Consider the following 27,801-nt stretch of genomic DNA (forward strand, 5'->3'; position numbering starts at 1 on the left):
GGAAGCAGGAACTTCATCAGGAACCATAGTGTTAGGACAGGGAGTACTGGATACAAAATAAAATTAATTTAAATTAGATTTAAATTAAAAGAGGGGAAATTCAGGTTAGGTATTGGGAAGAAATTTTTTACTGTGAGGGTGGTGAAGTGGTGGAACAGGTTCCTCATGGAGGTTGCAAATGCTCCAATCCTGTCGTTGTTCCAAGCCAGACTGGATAAGGCCTTGAGCAGCCTGGTCTAGTGGGAGGTATCCCTGCCTTTGATGGGGGCATTGGGACTAGATGATCTTTAAGGTCCATTCCAGCCCACTAACATTATAGCTATGATTATAGGACAGCAGAGTGGTATTGTCTGTTAAATTAGTGTAAAGTGTGTTTGAGCAGATTGAGTGTGGTGAAGAGGCAATGAAAAGAGCATTCCCTTGTCTCCCTGCTAGCCTGAGTCATGATTTTATTCCTATATTGACTGTCTATTACAGGGCTCCCACACCCATTTGCTATCACTGTGTTTGAGGACAGTCTGTACTGGACAGACTGGCACACCAAGAGCATCAACAGTGCCAACAAATTCACTGGCAAGAACCAGGAGATCATCCGCAACAAACTCCACTTCCCTATGGACATCCACACGCTGCATCCTCAGCGTCAGCCAGCAGGTAACTGCAAAGCGGGTAGAGACTCATTTGGGCCAGTAGAAGACACAGAGCCACCCACTCCCGGTAACGCGGGGGAATGAGAGCCTGAGCCTAGCGTGTGGACACACCCCCGCCTGTGCCCGGGGCTGTGGCAGGACTTGCTCCACCGCCCTCGTGTTGAGGGCTTTTGCCGGGTACTGGAGTTGGGTGTTACTGCAGCTCCCCCTGCTGGCACTGGGGATGGAGACCTCTCAGTAGGAAACACTTGGGGTTTGCTTATGCAAGAGATGTTTTGGGACAGGAGAAAAATCCTAAGTGGGCATCGTAATGACTGACACCTCCCTTACTCCTCTTCAGTTGCTGTTATCTGCCCTCAAAGTGGATCGTGTTAATAGTTCATTTTGAAATTGAGCCCTAAAAATGGAGTTAGTGCTTTAGCTTATATGTTTCCTTATTTTCAATTAACTTATTGGGAAGTTATATCCAAGTGATCTTGGCACTTCAAGTAGTGTTTTTCCTCCTTTCTTTACTCTTTGATTTATGTGTGGTTGCTTTTGTCTTTGGCTACTTGAGCAGGGAGAAACCGTTGTGGGGACAACAACGGAGGCTGCACTCACCTGTGCCTGCCGAGCAGCAGGGGTTACACCTGCGCCTGCCCCACGGGCTTCCGCAAGACCAGCAGCCATGCCTGTGCCCAGAGTAAGTGAGGTGGGACCACGTGCTCAGGTGTTCAGGGGGTGGCAGAGGGCTGGCAGTGGGACTAAGCATCACCAGCACTTGCTTCCAAGGAAATGCAGCTGGATAGACTGAGTTAGAAGTACTAAGGGTCCTGCCAGAGGATGCTTCACTTTTTTGATGCATTCCCCTGTTGTGTATCTCACTGCCTTCACTAGGCTTCATGGGTGGGGATGCAGACAAATTCCACCCTTGGTCCTTCTTTCAGGGCTGCTGTAGGTGCCATGCTATCTGGCACAGCTCATTGTCTCTCTGAAATTCCTATAATGGCTATGTCAGTGATGAGCAAAAAATTCAGTCCTCATCATTGCCACATTTCTCTTAGTTTGCAACTATGTGAAATAATTAGACCAACTGTCTCCCAGATTCTCAAGAGCTATTTTTAAATAGCTATTTGATTTGGAGGGACCTCTATGCCATCCTTTGAAGAATATGGTTGCCCTTGTTCCCTCAGCATAGGTTACACCCCAGGAGAGAGCTCACAACCGCTTTGACCCCCCTTGCCCATCCTCTCCCAGTGGTATTTTGCTTCCAGTAAAAAAAAACAAAAAGACCAAAGACCTGCCAGTGAGAGCTATGTAGGTGGTTAAGGTTGTGGATATAGCAGGGAATTGTCTGTCTATCACTGTATTGTTGAACTTAGAGAAATTAAAAGAAGACCTTTCGACCTTTGATCAGGTCTTGACAAGTTCCTGCTTTTTGCCCGAAGGATGGACATCCGTCGGATCAGCTTTGACACAGATGACCTGTCAGATGATGTCATCCCCCTTGCTGATGTTCGCAGTGCTGTGGCTCTAGACTGGGACTCAAAGGATGACTATGTCTACTGGACAGATGTTAGCACTGACTCAATCAGCCGAGCAAAATGGGATGGATCGAACCAGGAGGTACAGTGTTCACTGGGTGTGCAAGTCCTCTGGCCAGGAAACTCCTTGAGCATCAGATTTGAAGCCACTGGGGTACACTGGTTTTTTAAGGTGCTGCAGTTCATGGTGGATATTTTGTTCATTATTTTGCCTAGCTCTGGCAAACTGATGAGATCACTGGATACTTCATAAACAGTTGGGTGTATGAAGACCCTTGAATGGAGACATGAAGCATGGTGATTTGTGGGCTGTGGTGAATTCCTTTGTTGTAGCCCTACAATCTGAAAGGAAGAAATATTAAATTCTCTGTTATGTTCTACATTTGGAACACAAGTCATGCTCTTTGGGAATGCTTTTTGCACACACTTCTAGGCTGATGGTACTATAAATGAGGCAGAGTTCAAAGGTTGGATTTGTAGTTTGAACAGGCAGAAAAAAATAGATATTTCTCCAAATAAAAGCCTTATTTGGACTTCTAAGTCCTTCGTGCTCTCTGTTGTGTAGCACTGCTCTGCTCAGGTTTTTGCCTTTTGAAAGTTAACATTGTTTGTGTATGGGTAGTGCATTGGACCCTAAGGTCTAATTTCCCTAAGGATTTTTTCTTTTTGTTTTCATGTAGGTTGTGGTGGACACCAGCCTGGAAAGTCCAGCTGGACTTGCAATTGATTGGGTTACCAACAAACTGTACTGGACTGATGCAGGTACTGGGATCTTCTGCTTGACATAGACTTCTGTCTTCCTTACTAGTCTTGAAAACTGAAAATCCACTGGGTAGTTCTGACTGTTTAATTCCAAATTTGTATTATTTCTGTGTAGCAAAAAGATGGAGTTTCACATTCTGTGCTTCTAAATGAGCATGAATTGAGGCACAACCCTTAGTTTAAGTCTCTTTGCAGTATCACCATTACTAATTCTTTAAAAATATTAGTCACTGTTGTCTTGCTGCAGAGCTTGTGTTTGTGTGTACTTGTGTATCTTCCAACAGTGTACCTTGGGGTACATCAGGTAATACTTGCAGCATATTCCCTGCTGGAGAGTCATAGTTGAGAGAGATATAAGAAAGATTATTCTTTTCTAGCTCTTCTCTTGTGGCATGGGGCTTAGGTAAGAGGTGGATTTTATACAGGACTTCACATCAGTGAGAGCCACAGAGATGACTTGAGAGGATGGAAAGTGACACTTTAAGCCTGATTTCTTACCTATCTCCCAGCTAAGAACATAGATGTATATAGGGGAAGAATGCATTGTTGTATGGAGGTTTTTTTGCCTTAGCTCTTGCAATTTCAGTTTGATCTCTGTTATTTTCTCTCTCAACTTTTGCAGGAACAGATCGGATAGAGGTCTCCAATACAGATGGGACCATGAGAACTGTCCTAATTTGGGAGAACCTAGACAGACCTAGAGATATTGTGGTGGACCCTGTTGCAGGGTAAGAGATTCTTTCTTCTGGGATGACATAACAATTCTTGCATGTCTAAAGATTTTCTGGTTCTTTGGTTTTGTACCATTTTCTTTCTCACTGGTAGTATTGTTCTACAACCTACTAATGACTGAAACTAGAGACGATTTTAGATGCTAATGGAACAAGATAAGTAGAGGTGATTGCCTGTTGTGCTGTGGAGCTTGCAGGGGCTGGCTGGTGTTTTAATTTGTTTATCCTGGGGATGTTATAACTAAAGATATGGTACAAAAATATTGAGAATTGGGCCATCTAGATGTTTTCTATTTCTCTCTTTCATATGCCTTTGTGAAAATTTGTGAAATTTCTATTCAAGCTCCCTGCTTATTAACTAGAATTTCAGTCAGAAGGATGATCTCAGACCTTGTGGAGGTGGGAATAGAGTGAATAGGAAAAAGTTTGTCAGCCATTGCTGTAGAGGTTGAATTCCTTGAATGAAAGAGTGCTATTCTTTCCTTGAGTGGATCACTGAAAGACAAATGCAGCAAGAGTGCAAAGGACTAGTGGTGCACATTGGTAAATAATCAGTTAATTTTTAGAGCTTGACCCGAAGGCACCAGACTCCCTTGTTTGTCTGGCAGTGAAAAAGTGTGGGCATTCACTTCTGTGCGGGCTTCTTCTTAGGTTCATGTACTGGACTGACTGGGGAGCTAACCCAAAAATTGAACGTGCTGGGATGGATGCCTCAAACCGCTTGGTGATCATTTCCTCCAACCTGACGTGGCCCAATGGCTTGGCCATCGACTACGAGTCACAGCGCTTGTACTGGGCAGACGCAGGCATGAAGACCATCGAGTATGCCAGTCTGGATGGAAGCCACAGGAAGGTAAGGAAGCTGTCTTTGAGGAGCAGGTCTGGGAGCCTGAACACAAACTAATGGTAGCTCCTGCCTCTTTTTTCCAATGGAGAGGGAAATTTGCAAATCCAGGTCCATAGCTTTCACTGGGAGTAAAGAACACCCTTCAATTTGAAACTGTATGAGAGAAGTTTGAGGGCTAAGGTTGCCTCATCATTCTTCTTTTGCTGTGATTGTATGTTTTGATGTTAAGAGGGAGCAAGGGAAGCCTCTTCTCATTAGTGACTTCATAGTCACTAACATATATATTATATATACATATATATATATAAATGAATATATACATAAAATAATTTAAAAACATTTAAATATATGTAATACATTTCTTGGGGCTGTGGGGGTATCTGTGCAGGTGCTGATTTGGAACAATCTGCCTCACCCCTTTGGACTTACTCTTTATGGTGAGAGAATCTACTGGACAGACTGGCAGGCCAAAAGCATCCAGAGTGCAGATAGGAGGACTGGACAGTCTCGGGAAACACTGCAGGACAATCTGGAGAATCTTATGGATATTCATGTTTTCCACCGGCACAGGCCACCAGGTAGAGAGCTCACACCCAGCTGAGCTGAGAGCTTGCCCAGGCTCTGCTCTGTGGCACTTCTTTCCTGCAAGGAGCTGACCTGTCAGCCCTCATTGTCTTAAATGTCTGTGTCGAGTATGAGAGCATGAGAATTACCTCTTGACTTGGTATTTGAAGGCATTCTAGAATGCATTTCTCTAGCTGCTACATCTCTTTTTTGTGCCAGTGCTACTGGCTCATGGATTTCTATTCTTTTCCATAGTACATACAGCATGTGAAGTTAACAATGGAGGCTGCAGTCACCTGTGCCTTTTGGCACCTCTTCCAAAAGGTTACAGCTGTACTTGCCCTACAGGGATCAACTTGCTATCTGATGGCAAGACCTGCTCCTCTGGTAAGTGTTGTCTGTAGAATCCTCATTGAAGTTTTGTATCAGAGCTACATTTTCCTTCTGCCTTGTTAGAGAGCAAATTTCACTTTTATGTGCTTACCTGCTTTACACCTTGAAAGACCTACTTGGTGCCTGTACCTTCAATAGGAGTGGGAATTACTATGAAGAAACTTACTGATAAATGGATTGATGAAAGAGACATTTTTATTGAAATTATGTTGGACAAGTAAACCAAATGTAACATTTTTTTTCCTATACTTTTGCCCTAATATTGAGGTGAATTCTTAAACTAAAAGGTGATATATTCTTCAATAGGTCTGTATACACTCATCCTGTGGACCCTCTTTTGAGGATGCTGGAAGGCACTTGGCTTCAGGCTATAGTGATCCACTTTTCCTCCCTGGCAGGAAAAAAGTGACTCCTAATTTCCATTTCCCATATATTAGCAGAAGTAACTCTTCTACAAGTGTAATGCTTTTCAACTATGTAAAGAAGCATTAAGTGATGATCAATGAAGTGATGCTTATGTACAACTGTCCATAAACTGAGATCTGTCTGAGACACTTTTCCACTGAAGTGGATGTAACCTCTAGAACATTTGATAAATGGTGCCTACAGTTGAGAGAGTTGTTCCTCACTAATATCTGTCCATTGTCCACTCTGCAGGAATGACCAGCTTTCTGATCTTTGCTAGAAGGACTGACATCCGGATGGTCTCTCTGGATATCCCCTACTTTGCAGATGTTGTTGTCTCAGTCAATGTCACCATGAAGAACACCATTGCAATTGGAGTGGATCCTCATGAAGGTCTGAACTTCTTACTGTATCTGACTGTGTTTGAGAGGCAACAAGTAACTTCCTATCTAAATATCTGAGTAAAGACCCAGGCACAGATCTTACTGTAGGCTGTGGATTTGGGCATGTGCTGCAAATAATTTGTTTCCAGTGAGGAAAGGAATATCCTTACAGGAAAGCAGAGAAACCAAACTATATGGAAAAAACCTGCCTGCAATATTGAGTGGGGTTCCTGTGCATTTTAGATTTAAGGAAGTTCCTCCTGCTGAGGCCTTTTACAACAGTAGAGCTGAGACTCTGGTTGTTCATGTGTAGTAAACATCCTGTGCTGGATGTAAACAGTGCTGCACTGGAAGGCAGATGATCTAATTTTGAGAAGTCAGATGTGGAACTCTACTACTAGCTGATGGTATTAGGTATTCTCTGTCCCTGTGTGAAGGTTAGACCTTTTGTAAAGGTCCTACATAATCTGGGGGAGAATTGGAACAAGAAAATTTGCAGTGTTTTATCACTCTATCTTAATAATCTTATGCTGTTATTATTCTTGTACAATCAGTTCCATTTTGAATGGTGTAGTGGGTGGTCAGAAACTTGGATCTGTTTTTTAAGAATTTTGCTGTTTGGTTGTTCGGGGTTTGGTTTTGTTCTGTTCTGGGCTTTCTCAAATGTCTCTTTCTTCTTCAACCCAGGAAAGGTTTACTGGTCAGACAGCACATTGCGGAAAATCAGTCGTGCTGCCCTTGATGGCTCACAGTTTGAGGACATCATCACTACAGGTGAGGGAGGCTTTGATCTGCAGTATGAAAAGACAGGGTCTCTGATACCCTGGTAGAATACATTTTTTGGTGGAAAGGCAAGCAAAGCCTAAAGCAGTTGCCTATGAGATGGACAAAAGAAATACTAGAAGTTCCTTACAAAATTGGGAGAATAAGCAGTGACCAAAATGTTTTTCTGTTTTCTCAGGTCTGTTGACAACAGATGGTCTGGCTGTGGATGCTGTCGGCAGGAAGATATATTGGACAGATACAGGAACAAACAGGATTGAAGTGGGCAACCTCGATGGCTCCATGAGGAAAGTCTTGGTCTGGCAGAACCTGGACAGTCCTCGGGCAATAGCTTTATACCATGAAATGGGGTTAGTGTTATCAAGAGTTTGTCCAGGAGTTACACAGGACTTCTGATCTCCTTTTCCATAATACTTGCTGACTTTTCCCCAGGTATATGTACTGGACAGACTGGGGTGAGAATGCCAAGCTGGAGCGCTCTGGGATGGATGGCTCTGGACGTGTGGTGTTGATCAGCAACAACTTGGGCTGGCCTAACGGACTGGCAGTGGATAAGGCTGGGTCCCAGCTGCTCTGGGCCGATGCACACACTGAGGTCTGATTCTGTTCTTCAGTGTTGTTTGTCATTGGGTATTTGGTAGCCTGGAGTCTGCTTTGAAGCTCATAAAAAACTGTCCAAAGACCAAGGGGAACATAAGCTTTTCTGAGAGTATGTGCTATGGAGGGAGGGTGAACCTGAATAACATCACTCATCAAGACTGTTTCTCACTTGCTACAGTAAGTGCTAGCAAGAGGAGAAGTGTTTTGAATATGAGGTGACGTTCTCCTTCTTCCTGTAGCGGATCGAGTCTGCGGATCTCAATGGTGCGAACCGCCGCACCCTGCTGTCTCCAGTGCAACATCCCTATGGCCTCACTTTGCTGGACTCTTACATCTACTGGACTGACTGGCAAACTCGCAGCATTCACAGGGCTGACAAGGACACTGGTGCTAATGTCATCTTGGTGAGGGCAAACCTGCCTGGCCTCATGGATATCCAAGCTGTTGACAGGGCACGGCCCCTGGGTAAGCTGCTCCGCAGTTGGCAGGTGTCAGTGGTGACAAGGGGGGGTCCTTTAGAGCTGTCATTGGAAAGAGTCCTTTGGAGTAAAGCAGGAGTGATAGAGTTGCTTCTCAAAAATCAGCTTTTCTTCTGATGCCTTTTTTAAGGCATCACTTCTTCCCTCTTTAACTAATTTTTTTTTGCACTCCTCCCTGTTTACCCAGATCTGTAGGACTAGCTTTGATTACTGCATTCATTTTGACCCCATTGTCCCATTTCCTTCATTGGATTGCACTGACAACCTCATTCTCGCACACAGCAGAGCCACTTACTTAGGAGAACTGAATAAGTCATGCTTTATTAAACTTCACCAGACTGTACTGACATGTGTACTGACTGTACACATTGGACAATTTCCCTTTTATAATTCCAAAAGACTCTAATGCTTCTTGAACCAGTTGCTTTGAAATATTATTTTCAAAGCATTCTAAAAAAATTCTAGTATTATTTCCCAATCATTTCAGGCTTCATCTTCTTGTCTGCCTCTTTGCTCTGCAAAATCTCTGCTGCTTTAGTTGCTCTTAATAGATCATGTTGTCCAGCTATTCTCTGCCAGAGTCAATTCTTTGTTACTCTTTGGGGATTCTGTAACACCCCATCTTGCCTCCTTGCTTTTCAATGGAAGTTGTTACTTTGTGCTGTGGGTTTATTTTGGTAGAATTTCCCCAATATGTACTTCTAGAGAAAACTCTGCAGCTTTCCTGGGGTTACTGACAGTAGAACATCCCTCTTGACTGCGTAACTTGGCAACATAACTTAAAGCTGACCAAAAGTCTAGCCATCATATCCACATTGTCTTCTTCCTACTCATGCACCTGTCTCCTGGGCTTATTCCCTGCTGGTAAATATATGCTGGGTTCTTTACAATTAAAAAAAATTATATGACCCTAATACGTCAGGCACTTCCAGCAGGCTTCTCTGATGCCTTTGTTTACTTGCCACTGTGTGCAGCTAAGTTGAAACAGAAGCTTCTTTGTGAGCCTGGCCTCTGGTGCATTGTTACACTATTTCCCCACAGGGTTGGATCTTTCTCAACATTACCATTTGCAGCAGTAATAAAGTTAAACTGCAGTTGCATAAATCTGTGGACATTTCTGTTTCTTTTTCTGTGGGAAAACTATGATTAGCAAGGAATGCAGGTTAAGATTTTTCCTCTAATGATCCCTCTTCTTCTGTACCCTCTTGTTCTCCTTGGCAATCATGCCCATACCTACCATGAATCTCAGAGAGGAGGGAGAGTGTCTCTGTACGAAGGGCTGTAGATTCCCAGCAAGGCTGGGGATAGTAAGCATTAACTCAGCTGCTAGCAAGTTATGCATGTATGTAACATTTAAAATAAAGCTTTGGTCTGTGAGATCCTAAAACTATGCTTTCCCTATTTCTAAAGGCTTCAATAAATGTGGAGTTCGTAATGGTGGCTGCTCCCATCTTTGCTTGCCTCACCCCACTGGTTTCTCCTGTGCCTGCCCCACTGGCATCCAGCTGAAGAGAGATGAGCAGACATGTGACTCTTCTCCAGAGACCTACCTGCTTTTCTCTAGCCGTGCTTCCATCCGTCGTATCTCACTGGACACCAGTGACCACACAGATGTGCACATACCTGTCCCTGAGCTGAACAATGTCATTTCTCTGGACTATGATAGTGTGGATGGCAAGATTTACTACACAGATGTATTTCTTGATGTTATCAGGTAGGTGCCAGTCAATGGCTAGGCTGGTGCCCAGGTCACCCAGTGATTGTGCTGAGTGTGCCAGTAACTGGGGAGATTGAGCACTACACCACTACTTACACTTTGTCTTACATCATGTGTATGAGTGAACTCATGCTGAAGGTGTGTTTAACCTGCTGGAGACTAGGGGGAAAAGTATTAGAGATATAGTAGTATGCAGTGGGCCTGTGATCAATGTAGATCCAGTTTTCCAGGACCTACCTGTTCCTCACTACTGTTTGTCATTGATTTCTATCCAGGCGGGCTGATCTGAATGGCAGCAACATGGAAACTGTTATTGGTCAGGGTTTGAAGACTACAGATGGCCTGGCAGTGGACTGGGTTGCCAGGAATCTCTATTGGACAGACACAGGACGCAATACCATTGAAGTGGCTAGACTGGATGGAAGCTCCAGGAAAGTGCTGATCAATAACAGCCTGGATGAACCTCGAGCCATTGCTGTCTTTCCCAAGAAGGGGTAGGTATGGTAGGTGGGGCAAGAGGAAGGGCTGCATAGAGGCAGGCTGGAAGAGGAGGTTGTAGGAGGAAGAGGAGATGTGCCATGTGCATCTGCAGGTATCAGCAAGGGGGTGACTCTGAGTGACTTAGACTAGTCAGGCAGACAGTGAATTTGGAGGTTGGGCAGATAGCTGTGAGAAGGCTACAGGTTATATTATCTTCTTTGAACCTGAAGAATTTGGCAGTTTCATTCATAACTAAAACTTTCCTTAGGCCAAATGAATTGGTCTTTTCTTCTTACACTTACCTTTTGTCTCTTCAGGTATCTCTTCTGGACAGATTGGGGTCACATTGCTAAAATTGAACGGGCAAACTTGGATGGCTCTGAACGTAAAATCCTGATTAACACTGACCTAGGGTGGCCCAATGGATTGACTTTGGATTATGACACCAGGAGGTCAGTGAAAGATTTTCCTATATTTGTGTAGGGTTAAGGGATGTAATGCATTTTTTAGCCCTCTTAGCTTCATTAATTGGAGTAGCGCTGTGAGTTTGGTTTTGGTTTTGAGGTTTTTGGGAATTTCTTCTTTAGGTGAAAAACTTTCTTTAGTTTTTATTTCCTGATCCATCTTATGATTCCACAATCTTGTCCAATAATTGACAAGAAAGTAAAGCGAGTTTGTGTGATGGAATCTCACCTCTTTCTCTGTGCCTTCAGGATATACTGGGTGGATGCGCACCTCGATCGCATAGAGAGTTGTGATCTCAATGGGAAGCTACGGCAAGTGTTGGTCAGCCAGGTGTCACATCCCTTTGCTCTGACACAGGTGAGAAGATTCTCCTGCTGCCACCATTCTCCTTAGTATGTTGATGAGTTTGTACAGTGGAATTTGGAACAGGGAAGTGTTACAGTCCAAGGAAACCAAAAAGGCTGAGGGGGTAGTACTTAAATCTTGTCTGGAGCTAACAAAGGAAGTTTGTCTGAACTGTGGGGTGTAGAGAGCCATCTTTTTTATAGTAAGAGGATAAGGGTATGAAAAGGCCTTTGTTTTGGGCCTTCTGCCACTGGGATATGTTTTTTGTGGGCATCCTGTGTCTATATGACTAAACATGCTAATAATTTTTCTTTGCTGTCTCCCTGAGCAGCAGGACAGATGGATATACTGGACTGACTGGCAAACAAAATCTATCCAGAGAGTGGACAAATACTCTGGGCGGAACAAAGAGACAGTCCTAGCCAATGTTGAGGGATTGATGGATATCATTGTGGTTTCTCCTCAGAGACAGACAGGTAAATATAAGGACCTTGAATCAGGCAAATGCTAATTGTGGAGCAACAGAGCTCTGGAACCACTGCACTACTGTGGATGTCAAGTAAGGATGACATCCTTTTTTATGCTCAAACTATTCACACATCTTCCCTTAGCACATGCCTTGTATGCCTTTTCATTCAGGTAGATCTTAATGGTGTTCTGTTAAAGCTTTGATTAGCAAATGTTACTTTGTTGTTTTTCACTCAATATTGTGTTAAAACAGAAGTATGTGAGCTTTTTATTATTTTTATCTCGGCGACTGTGTTGTCTGGGCTTCTGTCTAAAGATTTTCAGTACCTTCCTTTCAAGACTGCCCTAATCTAATTCAGTGTCTGAATATTGTCATCACTTTCTTAGTAATCAGATGACGGGCATATGCCAATCCCATAATAACTTGCTTGATTTCTAAGAAGTATTTCTGGCTGAGCAGGAAAGAGGCTCTGAGCTCCCTTTTGTTCAGATGTAACGTATTTAGAAAATTGTTTGTTCCTTCCAGGTAGTAATGCTTGTGGAGTGAACAATGGAGGCTGCACTCACCTCTGCTTTGCCAGGGCTTCTGACTTTGTCTGTGCATGTCCGGATGAACCAGATGGGCGGCCCTGTTCTACAAGTGAGTTTACTGAGTGTCGCTTGTTAGTAGCTTCCATAAGTGAGCCACTGCTACTGCTTATGCAGTGGCAACCAGAGCAGCTGAGGCTCTCCAGTGGATACATCTTATGCAGAGTTGTATGTTGAAACTAAGGCCACTGATTGTGTGCAATAGAGCCTTCTTCTGTCCTTTCTGCTGACAGACTGGTTTGAGATGGAAAGGCTGCTCATATAAGCTATAGAGAGTTTTGAAAATGGCCTATCAGACTTGTCCCACAAAGTTGGAGTTCTGCTTATTTTTCTCTGTTGTTCTAGTTCCTGGTGTGATGCCCTTTGGTCCAGAACCAACCAGTGTAAATGAGAGAAGCCAAACACCACCTGGCAGACTAGGTACTTCAACAATCAAACCTCTCACATCTTTGGAAACAGTGGAAGGAAAGTAAGTGTTCTTGTTCTCTTGGGATTGGGGTGTGAAATTGCCAACTTTTGCAAGGTGTCACATGCAAGCCCCCTCTGCTTGCCATCATCCAAATATACCTATCCCTAGCCAAAAGAGGATATTCCAGCTCCAGATTTCACGTTCTTAATGGATTAAACTATCATGACAAAGGTGCAGGTCATTGCTGAGATGGCAAGAAACAGCTGCAGATTCTTTCTGTCTGTTTTGTTGAAAAGTGTGTATAGGCTAACTGTACTGAAGTGTTAAAATTTAGCCCACGTGTCATTCATTTGATTGATTTTTGAATCTCCTAATCTTGAGAGCCTGTTTCTGAGACAAGGACAGAGGAGTTTGTTGCTTCAATTCACTGAAACATCTCAGACTAGACCCACACAGCTGAGGAAATGATTCTGTCCTGGGAACAGGATAGTTTACTTGGGGCAGAACAGAACCTTTGCAACTCTAACATTTAAGTTACAATGCAGGTAGTTGAGAGACTCTTTTCTTCTAATTCCCTGCATCCTGCTATTTAAATAACTCAACAAAAGAGGGGTTTTATAGTATATAGTTGAGTTATTTACAGAGCAAAACTTGCACTTTGTTGAGTATGATTTATTGGACAGAAAGGTCTTTGTGCAGACTCTGAGACATTTTGATTTTTGTTTCAGCACTGATGCTGAAATTTTCCTGAAAGATATGAGTACACCTGTGTGTACCTGAGAGGCGAATCTAGAATGAATAAGATGTAAAGATACTGTAAATAATTGATAGATTCATGCACACTCCCTACATATATATACGTGTGTATATGTATATGCATATGTATATGTATATGTGTATGTGAATGTATATGATTGTCTCTTCTCTGGATGAAGAATACTGAGGAAGAGAAAGGAAGACCTGTGTTTTTTAATTGGAAGGGGAAGGGATATAAGTGCTACCCATTCCATCTTTTTTTTAATACATTTGATACTGTTGATTCTACTTTCACTAAATAACTATCTTTCTGTCATTCAGCTGCTCTGACAAAGATGCTAGGCAAGGCTTGTGTACTCGTGCCAATGAGGCAGTGTTGGCCACCATGGGTGAGTTGCTTTTCTTTAACTCTTCCCCACCAGGGTTGTTCCTCCAGATGTGCTCAGGGCATTCCAGTCCATAGTGTCTGAAACTGAAATTTCTGAAACTCATTCTTGAATTACTCAAATGCCATCTGAGTAGAGCCAAATGCCTCTAAAAACATTAATTAACCTGGATGGGGACTTCTCCAAATGACTCTTTGGTTTGAAGAACAGTTCTGTTTTCTGTTATCCTATTCCTCATCCATTTGGCTCTTCCCATTAATAATACTCTTTTTCACTGTCCCCTTTGTGTTTAGTTGAAAATGGTTGACTGTGGTAATTGCTTCCCACTGCAGGAATAACTTGTCTGCAAGAGAGTCTAACTCCTCCATTACAGCCCCATTGCAAAGATCTTGATGCTTTTTGGTTTGGGGCCTGGGTGGGAGGAAAGTTTACCATGTGTTTGTTTCATATGAAGCCAAACAAAATCCTCTGCTAAACCTTAATATGCTGACATTTTAGTTTATGTAGTTCTGTATGGGTAAAGCTCCAGCATTAAACATTACACCAAAGTTGGTATTATCCAGTGAAATATAAAATGACTGCATAAATTACCCTTGGTATTCACTTTCAGGAGAAGGACTGCACGTCAGCTACATTATTGGAAGTCTTCTCAGCATCTTGTTTATTTTGTTACTTATTGCTGCTTTAGTTATATATAGGTAAGTGATCTATTTTCCCTCTTCTAGCCAATTGTAAATTCTTGGGTTGTAGGAGAAGAAAGTCCCTGAAAGCACTAAATCTTTCTTTATTGTCATTTACAGTCCTTTTTTCCTCCATTGGAAGGAGTGCTTGATGATTTTATTTGCAAGGTTTGAGTCCTGTGCCTCTAAAGTGTTGGTCATGCAGTTCTATTGTTTGAAACCTTATTGGCTAAATTTTCTGCAGAAAGCTTATGGAGTTATGGACAGGGATATGAGATAATTTGCATTTCAATAAATGTGTGAGCTCATATGCTTTCTGACAGATAACTTCAGCAGTTACTGCCACGATAACTTTTGTGGTTACATGGTAGTGCCTTGGTGTACTGGTAGCTAGTAAATGGACTCGTAGCTGAAGAGCCAGGTGAAGCCAGGATTCTCTCTTTGAGGGACAGTAGGGATGACTGAAGCCATCCACTTGCTGAACACTCAGGAACTTTGGATCCTGGCAGTAGATTCCTGTGACTTTTCTGACAGCTCTCTCCCTCTAGGCATAATAAGTCCAAGTTTACGGACCCCGGCTTGGGGAACCTAACCTACAGTAATCCTTCATATCGGACATCCACCCAGGAGGTGAAGATTGAATCTATCCCCAAACCAACCATGTACAACCAGCTGTGCTACAAGAAAGAGGTAAGAGCTGCTACTAAGAACATGGGATCCCAATTCAAGCTGCTGTTGAGTAGTACAGATCTCACTATGTGGAAGGATTGCAGCTTTTGAGCATTTACTTCTAGGACATAGGAGGATAGCTTCAGTGAGTTGTTCAGACTGCTATGGTGATCAGCCAGCAACACTTCTTCCTCAGTGACCTGTATTGAATTTGACCTGTCTTTAGTTCTCTGCTTCTTACCCACTCCCACAGTGTCTTGTATTTGCATTGGGTACTGGCCCTCAAAAGTACATGAACCAATTGGAATTGTCTTCCTTGGATACATGTCCTGTGTAGTGACTGTTGCACCAAGGTTGCTTTGGATGGTCACCAGGGGAATCAGGCAGCCAGAAAGGGTTTGGTAACAAGAATGTGACTCCTGGCTGTGCACGACCTGGGAGGGGTGGGATAAGGGAAAAAAATAGAGTCTTTATTAAATAGAGCATTTTAAAGGCCCTTCAGAAGTCCATACTTTGTGCCACACGATGGAGAGAGTTTAAAAGATACCTTGCAGCACTTAGTTTCTCCTCTCTTTTCTCCTCAGAAGCTTTCTTATCACTCAGATAGCTTCTCATCTTCCCTCTTCTGATTTCCGTCCACATCCTCACGTCAGGTATCACTGCTCTGTGTGTTTGATCCTGCCTCCCTCACTCAAACTCTGTTGTGTGGCTCAAGCTCTGTCCATACTAATTGCTCTTTCTTGGTTTTCCCCACCCTGCTTTTATGTCCTTAAACTAGCTCTAGTCTGTCAGTAATTTTCTGTGGCAGATTCTTTGGTCTGGGCTTTGGCTACTCATACTCAGTTATATTTTAAAAAGGCAATTTCTGTTAGGACTATTTATGATTATTTGTTAGATCACTTAGTTTCTCTGGCAGAGATCACAGACTTACACAGGGGAGAGTTTTCCCTTACTGATTTCCAAAGGTACTATCCAATAGATTCCCCAAATCTTCCAGCCATTTTAGCCTTATCTATTAAGGATAAATCAGGATTATTTATCTGGGAATCTAAATCCTTTCTACTTTTCTCTTAATTCTGGTGCTCTTTTATATACACAGATGTATATTTCCCTACCCCCTGCAGTTTTTCCTCAGGGGTAGATCAGATGCTCCTTATTTGTCAGTAAGCCAAGTTAGATTTCACTACTTTCATCTCAGTGTGGTCCCTTTAGCCTCTGATAATTTTCATTGTTTCCCTATAATCTCCTTGCCCTGTGTCGCTGTGAGGCTTGGACTCAACAGTGGTATTACAGCTGCTTTGATAGGTGAATCTAGAATGACTCTAGATGTAAAGATATGTAGACCTAGAATTGATCTCCTGCCTACTTTTACCATGACATTTTTCTGTCTGCTTCTTCTTTCCATTTTGTTTGGTGGGGTTTTTTTTCTTTCATTTTAAAGACTCGGAGTTCTTACTCTCTTCTGTCAGGGAATATGGTATAGTTGAATGAGAAGAGCAGCCTCATCCTCATCCCCCTTCCACTGAAGAATCATGGAGTTTGGAATGAGAGCCCTTGCAAGAAGGACTTGTCTGGGGGTGTTAAAGAACTAAAGGAAGCTTAAAATGGGTTCTGTCATTGTGGCAGCTAAAGCCAATGGCTGTTTACATGGAGGTCCAGCTTTTTGTCTGCTTCACTGTCTTCATTCCAGCTCTGGATTGCTCTTTGCCATATTTTTCCATAGACGTATTTTTTAAATTCATCTGTCTTCTCCCTAGACTGGTCCTGACCACAGCTACACAAAGGAGAAGATCAAGATTGTGGAGGGAATATGCCTTTTATCCAGTGATGATTCCGAATGGGATGACCTGAAGCAGATTCGGAGCTCCCGTGGAGGGATCCTGCGGGACCACGTCTGCATGAAGACAGATACGGTCTCTATCCAGGCTAGCTCTGGTTCACTGGATGACACCGAAACTGAGCAGCTGCTACAGGAAGAACAGTCTGAATGCAGCAGTGTTAACACAGCAGCAGCCACTCCTGAGCGGCGGGGCTCACTCCCGGACACAGGCTGGAAACACCAACGCAAGCCCTCCACAGAGAGCGAGGTCTAAAGTACACGTGACTTTGGAAACAGCCGTACACTCCCTACCCTCTGCTCTGCACAAAAAAGACAGGACTGCCTGCCTGGCATGGAAGGGCACAGAGACCAGCCTCTCCTGCAAGGGGCCTGAGACTTGGACTGCCTTTCAGCATGGAGCTTGGGCAGCTGTGTTGTTGTGGTTGGAGAAGGAGGATGGGTGGGTTGGTTGGAACCCAGAGACCCTTTTGACTCATTTTCACTGTCTGTGGTTTATTTATATGTTCCCTTTTCCTGGAAGCTGCCACATTAACTTCTGCAGTGACTCGTCTGGCCTGAATCTGGTTTGGAGTCTCTGTTCCCTGGCAACCTGCAAGTCCTGTGCCATCTAGCTCAGGATCAATGCCCATGAAGAGAGCAGAGCTGCCTCATTGCTGGCTCCTGGTCACAGAAGTACCCCTAGTCATTCCAGCACTAGCAGCACTCTTTGAGGCTTTGTGTTGAGGGGTCTCTGACATGAGAGAGATGGTTGTAGATGGGATATACTTTGGGGCTCAAGAGGACACTGACACAGCATCAGGTCATCTTGTGAAGGCATAAAGAGGGTAACCACAGTTGCCAAGACTCACTTCATGAGAGTATCACTGCTTACTTTCATATCTGCTACTAAAAACTTTAAGGAATGCTCAGATTGGAGCACTGTGTCTGTTGCTGGCAGTGGACACTGTTCCTGTTCTCCCCTTTCCTTTTAAAATATGTTTCTACCCTGGAAAAACAAGAGTCAGCAAATAGCCCTTTCAGAATCGTTCAGTACCCTGTGGGTGCTGGAGTCTGAGTGCTGAACTTGAGACAAGAAGAGATTGGCATTTTACTTAGTTCTACAGAGCTAATGGGAGCAAATGGATCTCAGCAAGACCTAAATTTTACTGATCTTTGTGTAACTGATATATTAAAAAAGAAAAAAAGAAAAATTTGCTAGGTTCCCACTAGTCCCAATTCTGCAAGGTCCCAATTATTTTGGCCTTTAGGACCTTTGATTACCATAATAAGGGAAAAGAGAGAATTCCTAGGTCAACTCTTTCCCATGGGAGTGCTCAGTGCTGACAGTTAGGAACTGCTTTATTACTAGGCTGAGCCCATTTGACCTAGAATGAGAGACAATAATCAGAGAGCTGCAAGGGCCATTTTAAGTAGTTGTTTATCAGATAGAATTGCACTTTAAGTTCTTCTGTTACTACTAAATAGCTTTCCTTGCCAAATAATTTTCCCCATCAGCTGCATGAGCTTCAGTTGTTCTGGCCTCCAAGACTCCTACCCTTTATGGAATGTCATCCTGCCCTTGCAGCCAAAACCCAGCAGCATTTGGATCTGGGTCTTGCATGCTCCCAAGGACTATTGACACCTCTTCATATTCTCTTGTCATCTGTTTGTTCAAAAAGAAAAAAGAGAAAATATTGCTTGACACTTCAAAAATGAAATTAATATTAACCCCTCAAATCACATGGGAAAATATTAAGCATTAAGCCAGATCATCTGAAGCAGAACCTCCCATTGAAGAATTTCTCACTGAAAACTTTGTAACCTCTTTTATCGCCTGGAAAGAGGTCAAGTGCATTCCCACCCATGGTGTAAAGAGAGCAAAATATACTCTGGGGTATGGTTCAGAGGTAGGGGGAGGCTCCATCTCCCGTGGAGTATTGTTTTCAGCTGATTGAAAAGGAGAATCATCCTACTCTGCTCAAACCTTATTTATATACTAACAGGCCTGGCCACTACCCCTGAAAAACACAACAGTTGCCAGTGGTTTGCCTGTACTTTTCACAGCAGAAATAGCTTTGTAGATAGGGGAAGGTTGCAGCTTTGACCTGGCTAGGTGGCTTGAGACTCTGTCCCTAACTGCACCACTGGGCTGACTGGTGTATATTCCTGTGGAAAATGAACTGGAGCTAAGACTTGGATTTCCCTGTGTAAATGTGGGACTCTTCCCTACTCCCAGAGGGATTTATTTTTATCCTTTTTTTTATTAGATTTTTATTTAATTATTTATTTGTTTGACTCCAGCCTTGGAAGCATTGATTTTGTTGGGCAGAGGCACTTTTGAATTGAGGTGTGGACTTGACTGGGAGCTGAGAAAGGAGTGCATATCACTGACATGGACCATGCCCATCTAAGTTATTTCATGCAGGGACAGCACCAGAGGGCTCAAGTGTAGGCAGAAGAATCTATTTGATCAGAAACCATGTGTAGGGGCAGGGGCATCAAGGCTGGGACTGGGGAGGTTGGGGAGGAAGGCTCTGACTTGTAGGAGAGCAGGATTTCTTTGGGTTTTGGAATGGGTTGTTGTTTTTTTTTTCCCCAATAGCTTATGTGACCATGCACCAAACTCATGAGGTGGGACAGGGGTGAAGGGAAACATCTGCCCAGACCTGTCACTTAAGATTAAGTCACCCTGTCAGAGTACTTGCTGTCCAAGTCTGGAGTGTCTGCAAGGGTGGAGTGGAAAGGAAAAACACAGTCAGTCTTCTCATCAGCTCATGGTGTTTGTGATCCCCACCTTGATCAATATTCTCTGCTGCTTCTTAGGAGAGACCCTGCACACTCCAGCCTAACAACCATTCATAACTGCTCTCTGCTCCCTCCCTCAAATGATTATGGTCAAAAGGAGAAATAAAATATCACACAGCCTCCTCCACCAGTGAGGTGGGCAAAAATTTGTTTCTTTTTCCTGGAGACAGCCCCAGTGAGATGCTGCCTGGGGATGCATCATGGTTCCCCATTCTGGGGAAGAGAAGACCCTCATTGCACTTAGGATGTTAAGAATGTAGAAAGGCTACTGGAGGATGATCTCTTGAGCACTGATTTACTATGTAAAAAGCAAACCTCTCTCCTGTCTGTCCCAAGCTAACGTCAGTGATTTCCGTGTGTTCCTGTGTAATGGTTTTAACGTTACTCACTGGAGACATTGGATTTTCTGGAGTTATTTAACCACTGTGTTCAATATTTTAGGGGTTGATGATAATTTAATATAAATTTAGCTTTTCTTAACCACTCTGCCTGGCTTTTGGTTGTGAATCATGCGTGTTATTTGGACTCTCCTTTGAATGGGGAACTCCCAAACCTCAACTTTGCTTCATTTGAGAGGAGCAAGAAGGTAGGAACAGTTCTTAGAAATCTGATGGTAGCACACACTATACCCCTATGATTTTGAATCAAGGGCTCAATATCTACCCTCACTTTTGCAGATTCCTTCACACATGTAATATCTCTCATTCTGCCCCACCTTACTTTTTCACCCTCCCTTTTTAACATGGCAACAGCAGGAAGGGCTGTTCATTTTGGCATGTATTAGGACTGTAGAGATCTCAAACCCCTGCCAAGTGGAAAATAAAGCTCTGAAGAAGAGCTGCTTTTTCTTTCTGTAGGGGGTTTTGTTTAAGTTTCTGTTGCCTTTTTATATAACCAAGAATTTAAATAGTGCAAAAGGCTGAGTAATGAATGAAACATCCACTAATAACACACTGCAGTACTGGTGCCAATCTTGTAACACATTCTGTCCCTTTCTGATGAAAGAACTACCTAAAGCATTTAGAATAACTATCTCTGCTCATTTCACAATTGAAACGCAGTGCAGAAGCCATTTCAGTCAGGTCATGAAAAATTTTCCTGACTTTAAAAAAACTGATGGTGCTTGCATGGCATGGTGAGGAGAGGGTGGTATAGATAAATTGCAGTTGTGTGTATGGCACTCTGCTGTCCCTTGTCTTCTATTCTGATTACCCACAAAATTTTTTCCTTCCATTTTTAAAGCTGTAGTAGGAAACAATGGAGGGAAAAACACACTGTGCTCCAAAAACAGTTCACAGAACAGGTCAGGGAGGAAAGGACACTGTGGGTCACCTGAGCCAATCTCCCTGAACAAGCAGGGTCACCCCAGACCATATGACACGGGACAGTGTCCAGATAGATCCTGTCATTTCCAGGATGGAATGACAAAAACTTCTCTGGGTCATCTTCCAATGCACAGTATAGAGGTTCTTCCTATTGATGTGGAATTTCCTGTGCATCAGTTTCTGCCTGTTACCTCTTGTCTTATTGCTTGGCATCACCGAATAGAGCCTGGCTCTATCCCCAGACACCTTCCCTTCAGGTACTGATAGACACTGAAGAGGTCCCCTCTCAGTCCTTTCTTGAGTTGCTGCTCTTGCAAACTCGCTGACCACAGGCAAGAGAAGGCCCATTCCTCTGTAATGGGACCTTCCCAAAGCCGGATCCATCAGCTCTGAGAGGCTTCAGCCCTTTGCCAAAGGTTCCTGCGGCCTGCCTTAGCACCAGCAGCCCTCGCCAGGCGCTGCTGCGGCGGCAGAGTCCGGTCCCGCGCCGTCCCCGGGGTCCCGGCAGCGGGCGGGCACGGCTCGCTGCTTCCCGAGCGGGGGCGCGCTCCCGCGGCCGCGCCGCCATCTCGGGAGCGCGCGGAGAGCACGCGCCGCGCCTGCCGGATTCAAACGGGCCAATAAGGGGCGCGGGCGCTTGCGTGGGGGGGGCCGGCGGCGGCCAATGGGCTCGGCGGACACTGGGAGGTGCGGGCGGTGCTGGCGATTTCAAACCCCGCCGAGCAGCTGCCGGACCGTCCCCGGCCCGACCCGCCGGGCCCAGGTGAGACCCGCTGTCTTTGTCCCGTCCCTGTGAGCCCCGGTCGTTTTTCCGTCCGCCGTCTGCGCCCGCGGGAGGATGGCTGGGCCTTCCTCCGTCGCCAGGCCCGAGCCTCCCCGTTTTTCCCGGGGACCCTGTGGAGGCGCAGTCCCAGCGGCGCGACATCTCCCAGCGGGGATGGCCGGGCCCGCGGGCTGCGCCGGCATCCGCCCGCAGAGCCCGGCGGCGCGAGGATTGCGGCTGGGAGCGGCGATGGCCGCGGCCTGTGCCGTACCGCGCCGCGCTGCGGAGGGGCCGCTCGCTCAGGCCGCCCGCCAAGCGGGGCGCGATGCGGCCGGTGGGAGCCGCGGGCTCGGCGGCTCCGCTGTGGCCGCCTCCGTCCATTGTGGGGCTGGGGCCGCTGGTGGGGGCCTTCGGTGGGAGGTGCCCGGGAGACTGGGGCCGGTAGGGGGACCGCGCACCCCTTAAGGGAAATGCGGACCGGGCGCCTTCAGTCTGTCCCCTGAGGCTGCCTGCAGAATCGGTTTCCTCTCTAGAAAGTCCTAAGGAAAACGTTTTCTGGGCTGATTATAGGCTTAAAACCAAAGGCGCGAGCTCATCTCTTGTAGCTCTGTTGTTGGGTGCAAATGATTACCAGAGCCCCTCACCAGGAGATGTTTCCTGTTGAATCCCCTCCAGTATATGCGAGGAAGGGCTGAATAGATGTGTGTGTCCCATGTTTCCGCACACACACTTTTCCCGCATTTCATTTGATTCTGGTTCTGAATCAGACAGTCTTGTGATTCTTGCAAAGACAGTAGTTTTCAGGTTGGTATGCAGAGGATTTTCCTCCAGAATCTGGTCCTCTGTCAGTGGGAGACTCGAAGTTTTTGGATCAGATGACAGAGGCTGAGGAACCTGCCTTTTGCAGGTGAGAAGGAGATGAGTAGTTGCTGGGATGTTGAGCTACCAGCAATGGGAGCCCTTCCTAATGTGTTATTTGTGTATAAAAGAAAGTGTTGCTATAGGCTTTCAATTAATCTATTCGTTTGAAACTGTGAAGCTGCTTACTTCAGAATCCATGGAGTCTTGAATATTGGAGTATTCTAAAAGTCTCTTCACAGGAGTCTGTTAACTAAAACTTTGAGAAATTCTACCTTCAGAAGTGAACCAGATTGAGTGCAAATTGCCTGTATAGTTTTGACTCCTTGGTGTCCAACATGAGATCAGCTGATTGTCCAACATTTAGAATTTGGTTTGGTTTTCTTGCCTTAGATTTGGCCTTTCTTTAAATTTTGCTCTTTTGGTAGCTTCCCCCATATTGAACTTACAGATTCGCCATTTGGTTTTTGGTTTTTTTTTTTTTTTTTTTTCCTACTTCAAAAATTGTGATAGGGTTAAGCCTTATAAGCAACATTGAGAGTGTGATGTGTCAAAGTAGAATCACTGGCAAATGGCCTTCAGGTACAGCAGACTGTTTCTGAACAAATGGTTGCAGATGTATTGAAAGTAATTCTCAAAAACACAGAGTTTAGCAGATTAACTAGGAGACCTGCTATAGGAAAAAATTATGTGACGACTTGAAATTTTAATTTTAGAAGTATGGGAGTTATTCAGTCTGTTTTAGATCTGTATTGATGGAGTGTTTCTACCTTGATATTCTGATAGGAAAATGGGAATGTGTGGTGATGGAACATGATTCCTGGTTCTTGTACACATAGGACTTGTATTTTGGTGGACTTAACTTTCATGCTGGCTATTGTCCTTCCTCTTGTATGGGCCAGTTATGTAAGCTGGGCCTCTGCCACAGTGTGTCTGTGCTCTCATACCAGTGTCTGCTAAAACAGGGAGATCTTGTATCTATTTAATAGTCAATGCAGAAAACCTGAATTTCTGTGGAATGTTATAAATTGTTCCACTGTGTGTTTGGTGATAAATTTACAGCTGAGAAGTACTTAGCATGCTGTACACTCCTTCAGTCAATCCTTTATTTATATTTTTCATTTGCTACCTAGTTGTCATCTGCCACACTTCTGTTTGCCCTTTCTTATGCATCTTATACATATCTTGAACAGTACATCCAATTAGAAACTGCTCTGAATGTTTTGTGGAGCAGAGATAACTATCTTAATTATCTAATTTGGAGGATTTTGTTGTGCAGGATGCATAGACACTTGAGAGATGTAAATGCTTGCAAACCTTTAATTAAGGTTTTCAAAATCACGGTCAGTGTTCATCTGTTTCCCTTTTTCCCCCTTCCTACCTTTCCTCTGTTCCACACTACTAGCAGCTGTCCTTATATGGTTTGTAAAAGAAATGTATAAACTTGTGTTGCTAATTTGTTTGTAAACTATTTAATGTAAATGGTTTGTCAAGTCTCTGCTAGAGAAGGATGGCATTAAAGACATTTGCATCTGCAGCAGAGTGGTTGGTTCAGGACAACATAGTTCAAGACTAATATGGTGCTGCTTTGCTGATTCTTTGTTGTAGACTGTTCCCAGCGGTTCATGTTACATGGGTGGAGTTCTGAAGTGACATTGAAAAGCCTTGTACCTTTTTGTTTAGACTAAATATTGCCTTGCACCGGGCAGTGTTGCTCTGGCTTGTTTGAATAAAGAGTCTCTTGACCTGAGCACTTGTGCATTGTCTGTGGTTGTCTGTGATAGCTCGATTGCTGCAAATTGTCAGATGTTGAAAAGCAGAAGCCGCTGTGTGTGTTCGTGCCTTCCTGTTGCGGGGGTAAGTGAGGTGGTAGGAAAAGTAACTTGGACAGTTATTCAGTGGGAATGGTTGGTGCTGGCGGTGCCTGGAAGAGGCTTCTTTCTTCAGCTAGCTAAAAAGATGGCTGGAGAAATACAGCTTTACATCACATGGCTTGATGCACTTCTGAAGAGGAAGCAAATGATACCAGCTTATTCAGTTGCTATTGTCACCATAGAAAAGGCATCTCAAAATGTCAGACGATGGGCTAGAGAGATTGCTGATGAATCAGCTCCACCAGAGTGCTGTCATTACACATCTCGCAGCAGCACGAAATGCGGGGATGGTATGGTGCCAGGCTCTTCGTAGCTCCATTGGAAGGCACTGTTTCTCCTTCCCCACGGCTGGCCTTGTTCCTCCTGTCGGGTTTCAGAACCGCTCCCTCCTTCAATTAGGGATTGCTGGATGATTGGTGGCCTGGGTTAATGTCTGCTGCATGCTCGGGTATGAGCGCAACTCTCTCTGTTAGAGTAGTAATTGTTCTGACGGCTTATGGGCGTTCGAGGTATGAGTCATGAAGACAGCAGGCCTGGCGGGCCAAGCTGGTCCACCGGTCGCCGGCCCGGCGGCCCCTTCCTTGCCGAGAGGCGGCACCGCAGCCGCCGGCAGGGCCGGGCAGCGCCCGCTGCCGCTCGCCCGGCCCCGCGGGGCCTGCTCGGCGGCGGCGGCGGGAAGGGAGCGCGATGCGCCCGGGGCTGCTGCGGGGTCAGCGCGGCGCGGCGGGCGCTGCCCTGCCCTGCCCTGCCCGCCTTTGTCTGGCCCCGGCGCGGGCCGGCTCCCGCCCAGGTGCGGCCGCGGCGCCCCGAGCCCCGCCCGCGGCGGGGAGGGGCTGGTCCCGGCCCGCCCGCGGTTCCCGCCCGCTGCCGCCGGGAGCCGGCCCGGAGCTGTCAGGGTGAGTGTCTGGCCAGGCCCGGCCGAGCCGCGGGCGGTGCGAGGCGGCGGTGGCAGGGCCCGGCCTGGCCCGGCCCGGCCCGGCCGTGGGGCGAGGGCGGCGGGCGCAGACAATGCCGGGCGGACGGGCGGCCTGCTCGCCGTGCCCGGCCGCGGCCTGCCGCCAGACGGGAAACGTCGCCGGGCTGCGGGGACGCATCGGGGGCTGCGGGCAGAAGTGGAGGGGGAGCGCTTCTGGAAGGTGCTGGGCATGGCGGGGGCGCAGCCAGTTGCACAAGGGAAGCCGTGCTGGAGGAGCTTCCCTTGGAGAAGGAGGGAGCTAGTGATGTCTCCGCGGGAAGCTTTCCTTCATCAGCAGTTCAGGCCGTCCTTTTAAAGAACATCACATGAGCCTTTTCATGCCTGGTTTTACAAAGCCTCTTGAGGGATGGGGGGCTTTGCAGCTTACCAGCACTGTCCCACTGACACCTTTCACTCTCGGCTGTCCACCCTTAGAGTTATGTCAGTGCATGCCTGTGCACTTGCCCGTGTGTTACCCTTTTCCCTTTTGCCCTTCTCGACTCTCTAAGACTGGCTTCACTCCAGGCTTACCCATGCAGTTACAAATTGCTTTTCATCTTAAGCTGTAACAGAAGGTCAGTTTATTTTGCATTGTCTCTCACTTTCAAATGAATGGAAAAGAATGGCCCTGGTCACTTTCCTAGGCCATGTATTAAAATGTCTTTTTCCAGAGAAATTAAGAGTTTATGTATCTTAGCTTGTCATTTGTGCTCTTAAAATTTCATTGAGGTGAGTTAGGACATAGAAGTTAGAGAAAGCAAGAGAGAATTTAATGCTGTTTGTTCTTGAATGCCATTTCATTACTGCTGAAGCAGTAGCTTCCCTTTAGCACGCATTTCTCCTTTTTCTTTTCATTATTCTGAAGTCTTTCTGTTTTTTTCAAGAGTCTGTGTATCTTGCAACTTATAATTCCATCTACCAATTGAAAATGCCAGCCTTTAAAATTCCATACCATTTTTATAATCTGCTGTGCTATGATTACTTGAGTTTTCAACCTTCTTTCTGAGCTATTTTATATTGTGTCTACTGGGAGGGTTTGGCTGGCCAATACAAAGAAAAACATATTGGGCTTAACTTCTAAGAGAGTGAAACATTGTCATTTCAGTGCCAAAGAGCAAATGTGACCTAAAACTGCCATTAAAGAAATAAACAAGCAAACAAATAATTATTTCTGCCGGGAAAACTGTGGCTGCACTAAAGGAGATCTGTCTGCCAAGAAGTGTTGTTTTATCTGAAATGTGACATCCAACTACATACTCTCCAAATTTGTGCCCCACTGTATAGGAACATTTAAAATGGATTTTTCCTTTAGAAAGACCTGTCTTAATTTCTCAGAACTTATTCTTGAGTAAAGTTTTCGAGAATATTTCAAAATATGAAAATATTCTATTATGTTCTTGTGGCACAGTAATATTCAATAGGTGTAAGTGAGTAGGGAAAAAGACAATCAGTATCAATAAACAGTTGGTTTTGTTTAGTATAAAATGGCTTCCTAGTTTGCCATTGTACATCTTCTGTAGAAAATGGTCTGAAAGTTGACACTTCACAATAAGATACAGTGATAGGTGATGAATGTGTGTTTCAAAAGAAATCCCATTTTAGGATGTTAATGATGGAAATACTTTTCCTTAGCAGTGCCCAATACTATAAGTTATGCTATTAATGCAGTTCAGCTCTCCAAATTGTAGCTGGATAAGCATTTCTTTAGAAGTTGAGTAGGAGCTGTTCAGAGTAGTATATGGTGAATCCAAACTTTTATGTTTTCATGCTTTCTCATTATCTTTCAATGTGTTTTATGTGTTAATAGTCTTTTAATTTGTTTCCCAAACTTATATATATTCATTTGGGAATTCTCACTTTTGCATTTTAAATTCTTGCATTTGTGCTGCCTTGTAAATGCTTTCCACTCCTGCTGCATTTGTGTTTTCTCCCCTCAGAAGATCCTGTTCTTTCCTTGGTGGTCTTCATTTTCTTGCTGTTCTGTAATATAATCTTGCCCTGCCAAGAACTGTCAGGAAAGATTTGTTATTCATCTCCACTACAGATTTCTCGGGTGACTTGCTTTTGGAAATGTTGAATTGACCACTTTTTATGACAAATGTCTCTCTCAAAACTTACTTTGGCAGTTCAGTTGCTCCATAGGTCTTGTTTTCTGGATTTTACCAAAATGAATGTTGTTACTGAAAGACTTAATTCTGTTTGTTCCAAGTCGTAGCAACAAAAAAATGTATGTAGGTCAAACACTTCATTGCTGCAAATTCACTAGTAATAACAGAATTTAGCTGTGTTATCGTACAATGAGGCCACTTGCTATTTGGA

At 44.6% G+C, this 27,801-nt stretch overlaps 2 protein-coding genes across 9 annotated transcripts in view; both read left to right on the plus strand.

The window, feature by feature from the left end:
- The window catches only part of LRP4 (LDL receptor related protein 4), an 82,296-nt gene extending 62,109 nt beyond the window's left edge, over positions 1 to 20,187 (plus strand). For 2 of the 4 annotated variants that reach the window (XM_079309142.1, XM_079309144.1), the window contains exons 15-38: positions 478 to 654; positions 1,207 to 1,332; positions 2,047 to 2,255; positions 2,854 to 2,935; positions 3,558 to 3,663; positions 4,318 to 4,519; positions 4,902 to 5,091; positions 5,333 to 5,464; positions 6,128 to 6,268; positions 6,946 to 7,032; positions 7,220 to 7,391; positions 7,474 to 7,636; positions 7,881 to 8,106; positions 9,531 to 9,834; positions 10,113 to 10,331; positions 10,635 to 10,769; positions 11,031 to 11,139; positions 11,459 to 11,603; positions 12,122 to 12,235; positions 12,529 to 12,652; positions 13,670 to 13,737; positions 14,345 to 14,432; positions 14,963 to 15,104; positions 16,841 to 20,187. In XM_079309142.1, coding sequence (XP_079165268.1) covers positions 478 to 654; positions 1,207 to 1,332; positions 2,047 to 2,255; positions 2,854 to 2,935; positions 3,558 to 3,663; positions 4,318 to 4,519; positions 4,902 to 5,091; positions 5,333 to 5,464; positions 6,128 to 6,268; positions 6,946 to 7,032; positions 7,220 to 7,391; positions 7,474 to 7,636; positions 7,881 to 8,106; positions 9,531 to 9,834; positions 10,113 to 10,331; positions 10,635 to 10,769; positions 11,031 to 11,139; positions 11,459 to 11,603; positions 12,122 to 12,235; positions 12,529 to 12,652; positions 13,670 to 13,737; positions 14,345 to 14,432; positions 14,963 to 15,104; positions 16,841 to 17,176 — 3,797 coding nt within the window. In that variant the 3' untranslated portion in view covers positions 17,177 to 20,187. Of the gene's footprint in view, positions 1 to 477; positions 655 to 1,206; positions 1,333 to 2,046; positions 2,256 to 2,853; positions 2,936 to 3,557; positions 3,664 to 4,317; positions 4,520 to 4,901; positions 5,092 to 5,332; positions 5,465 to 6,127; positions 6,269 to 6,945; positions 7,033 to 7,219; positions 7,392 to 7,473; positions 7,637 to 7,880; positions 8,107 to 9,530; positions 9,835 to 10,112; positions 10,332 to 10,634; positions 10,770 to 11,030; positions 11,140 to 11,458; positions 11,604 to 12,121; positions 12,236 to 12,528; positions 12,653 to 13,669; positions 13,738 to 14,344; positions 14,433 to 14,962; positions 15,105 to 15,667; positions 15,737 to 16,840 lie in introns of all 4 variants that reach the window. The other 2 variants (XM_079309145.1, XM_079309143.1) reach the window with 2 other exon arrangements.
- Positions 20,188 to 21,642: 1,455 nt separating this feature from the next.
- CKAP5 (cytoskeleton associated protein 5) overlaps positions 21,643 to 27,801 on the plus strand; it is a 51,169-nt gene continuing 45,010 nt past the window's right edge. For 2 of the 5 annotated variants that reach the window (XM_079309129.1, XM_079309132.1), the window contains exon 1: positions 25,369 to 25,423. The gene's annotated coding sequence lies outside the window, so the exon portion shown is untranslated. Of the gene's footprint in view, positions 21,796 to 25,368; positions 25,424 to 27,801 lie in introns of those variants that run through there. The other 3 variants (XM_079309130.1, XM_079309128.1, XM_079309131.1) reach the window with 3 other exon arrangements.

Source organism: Erithacus rubecula (assembly GCF_903797595.1).
Source record: "Erithacus rubecula genome assembly, chromosome: 6".
NCBI lineage: Eukaryota > Metazoa > Chordata > Aves > Passeriformes > Muscicapidae > Erithacus > Erithacus rubecula.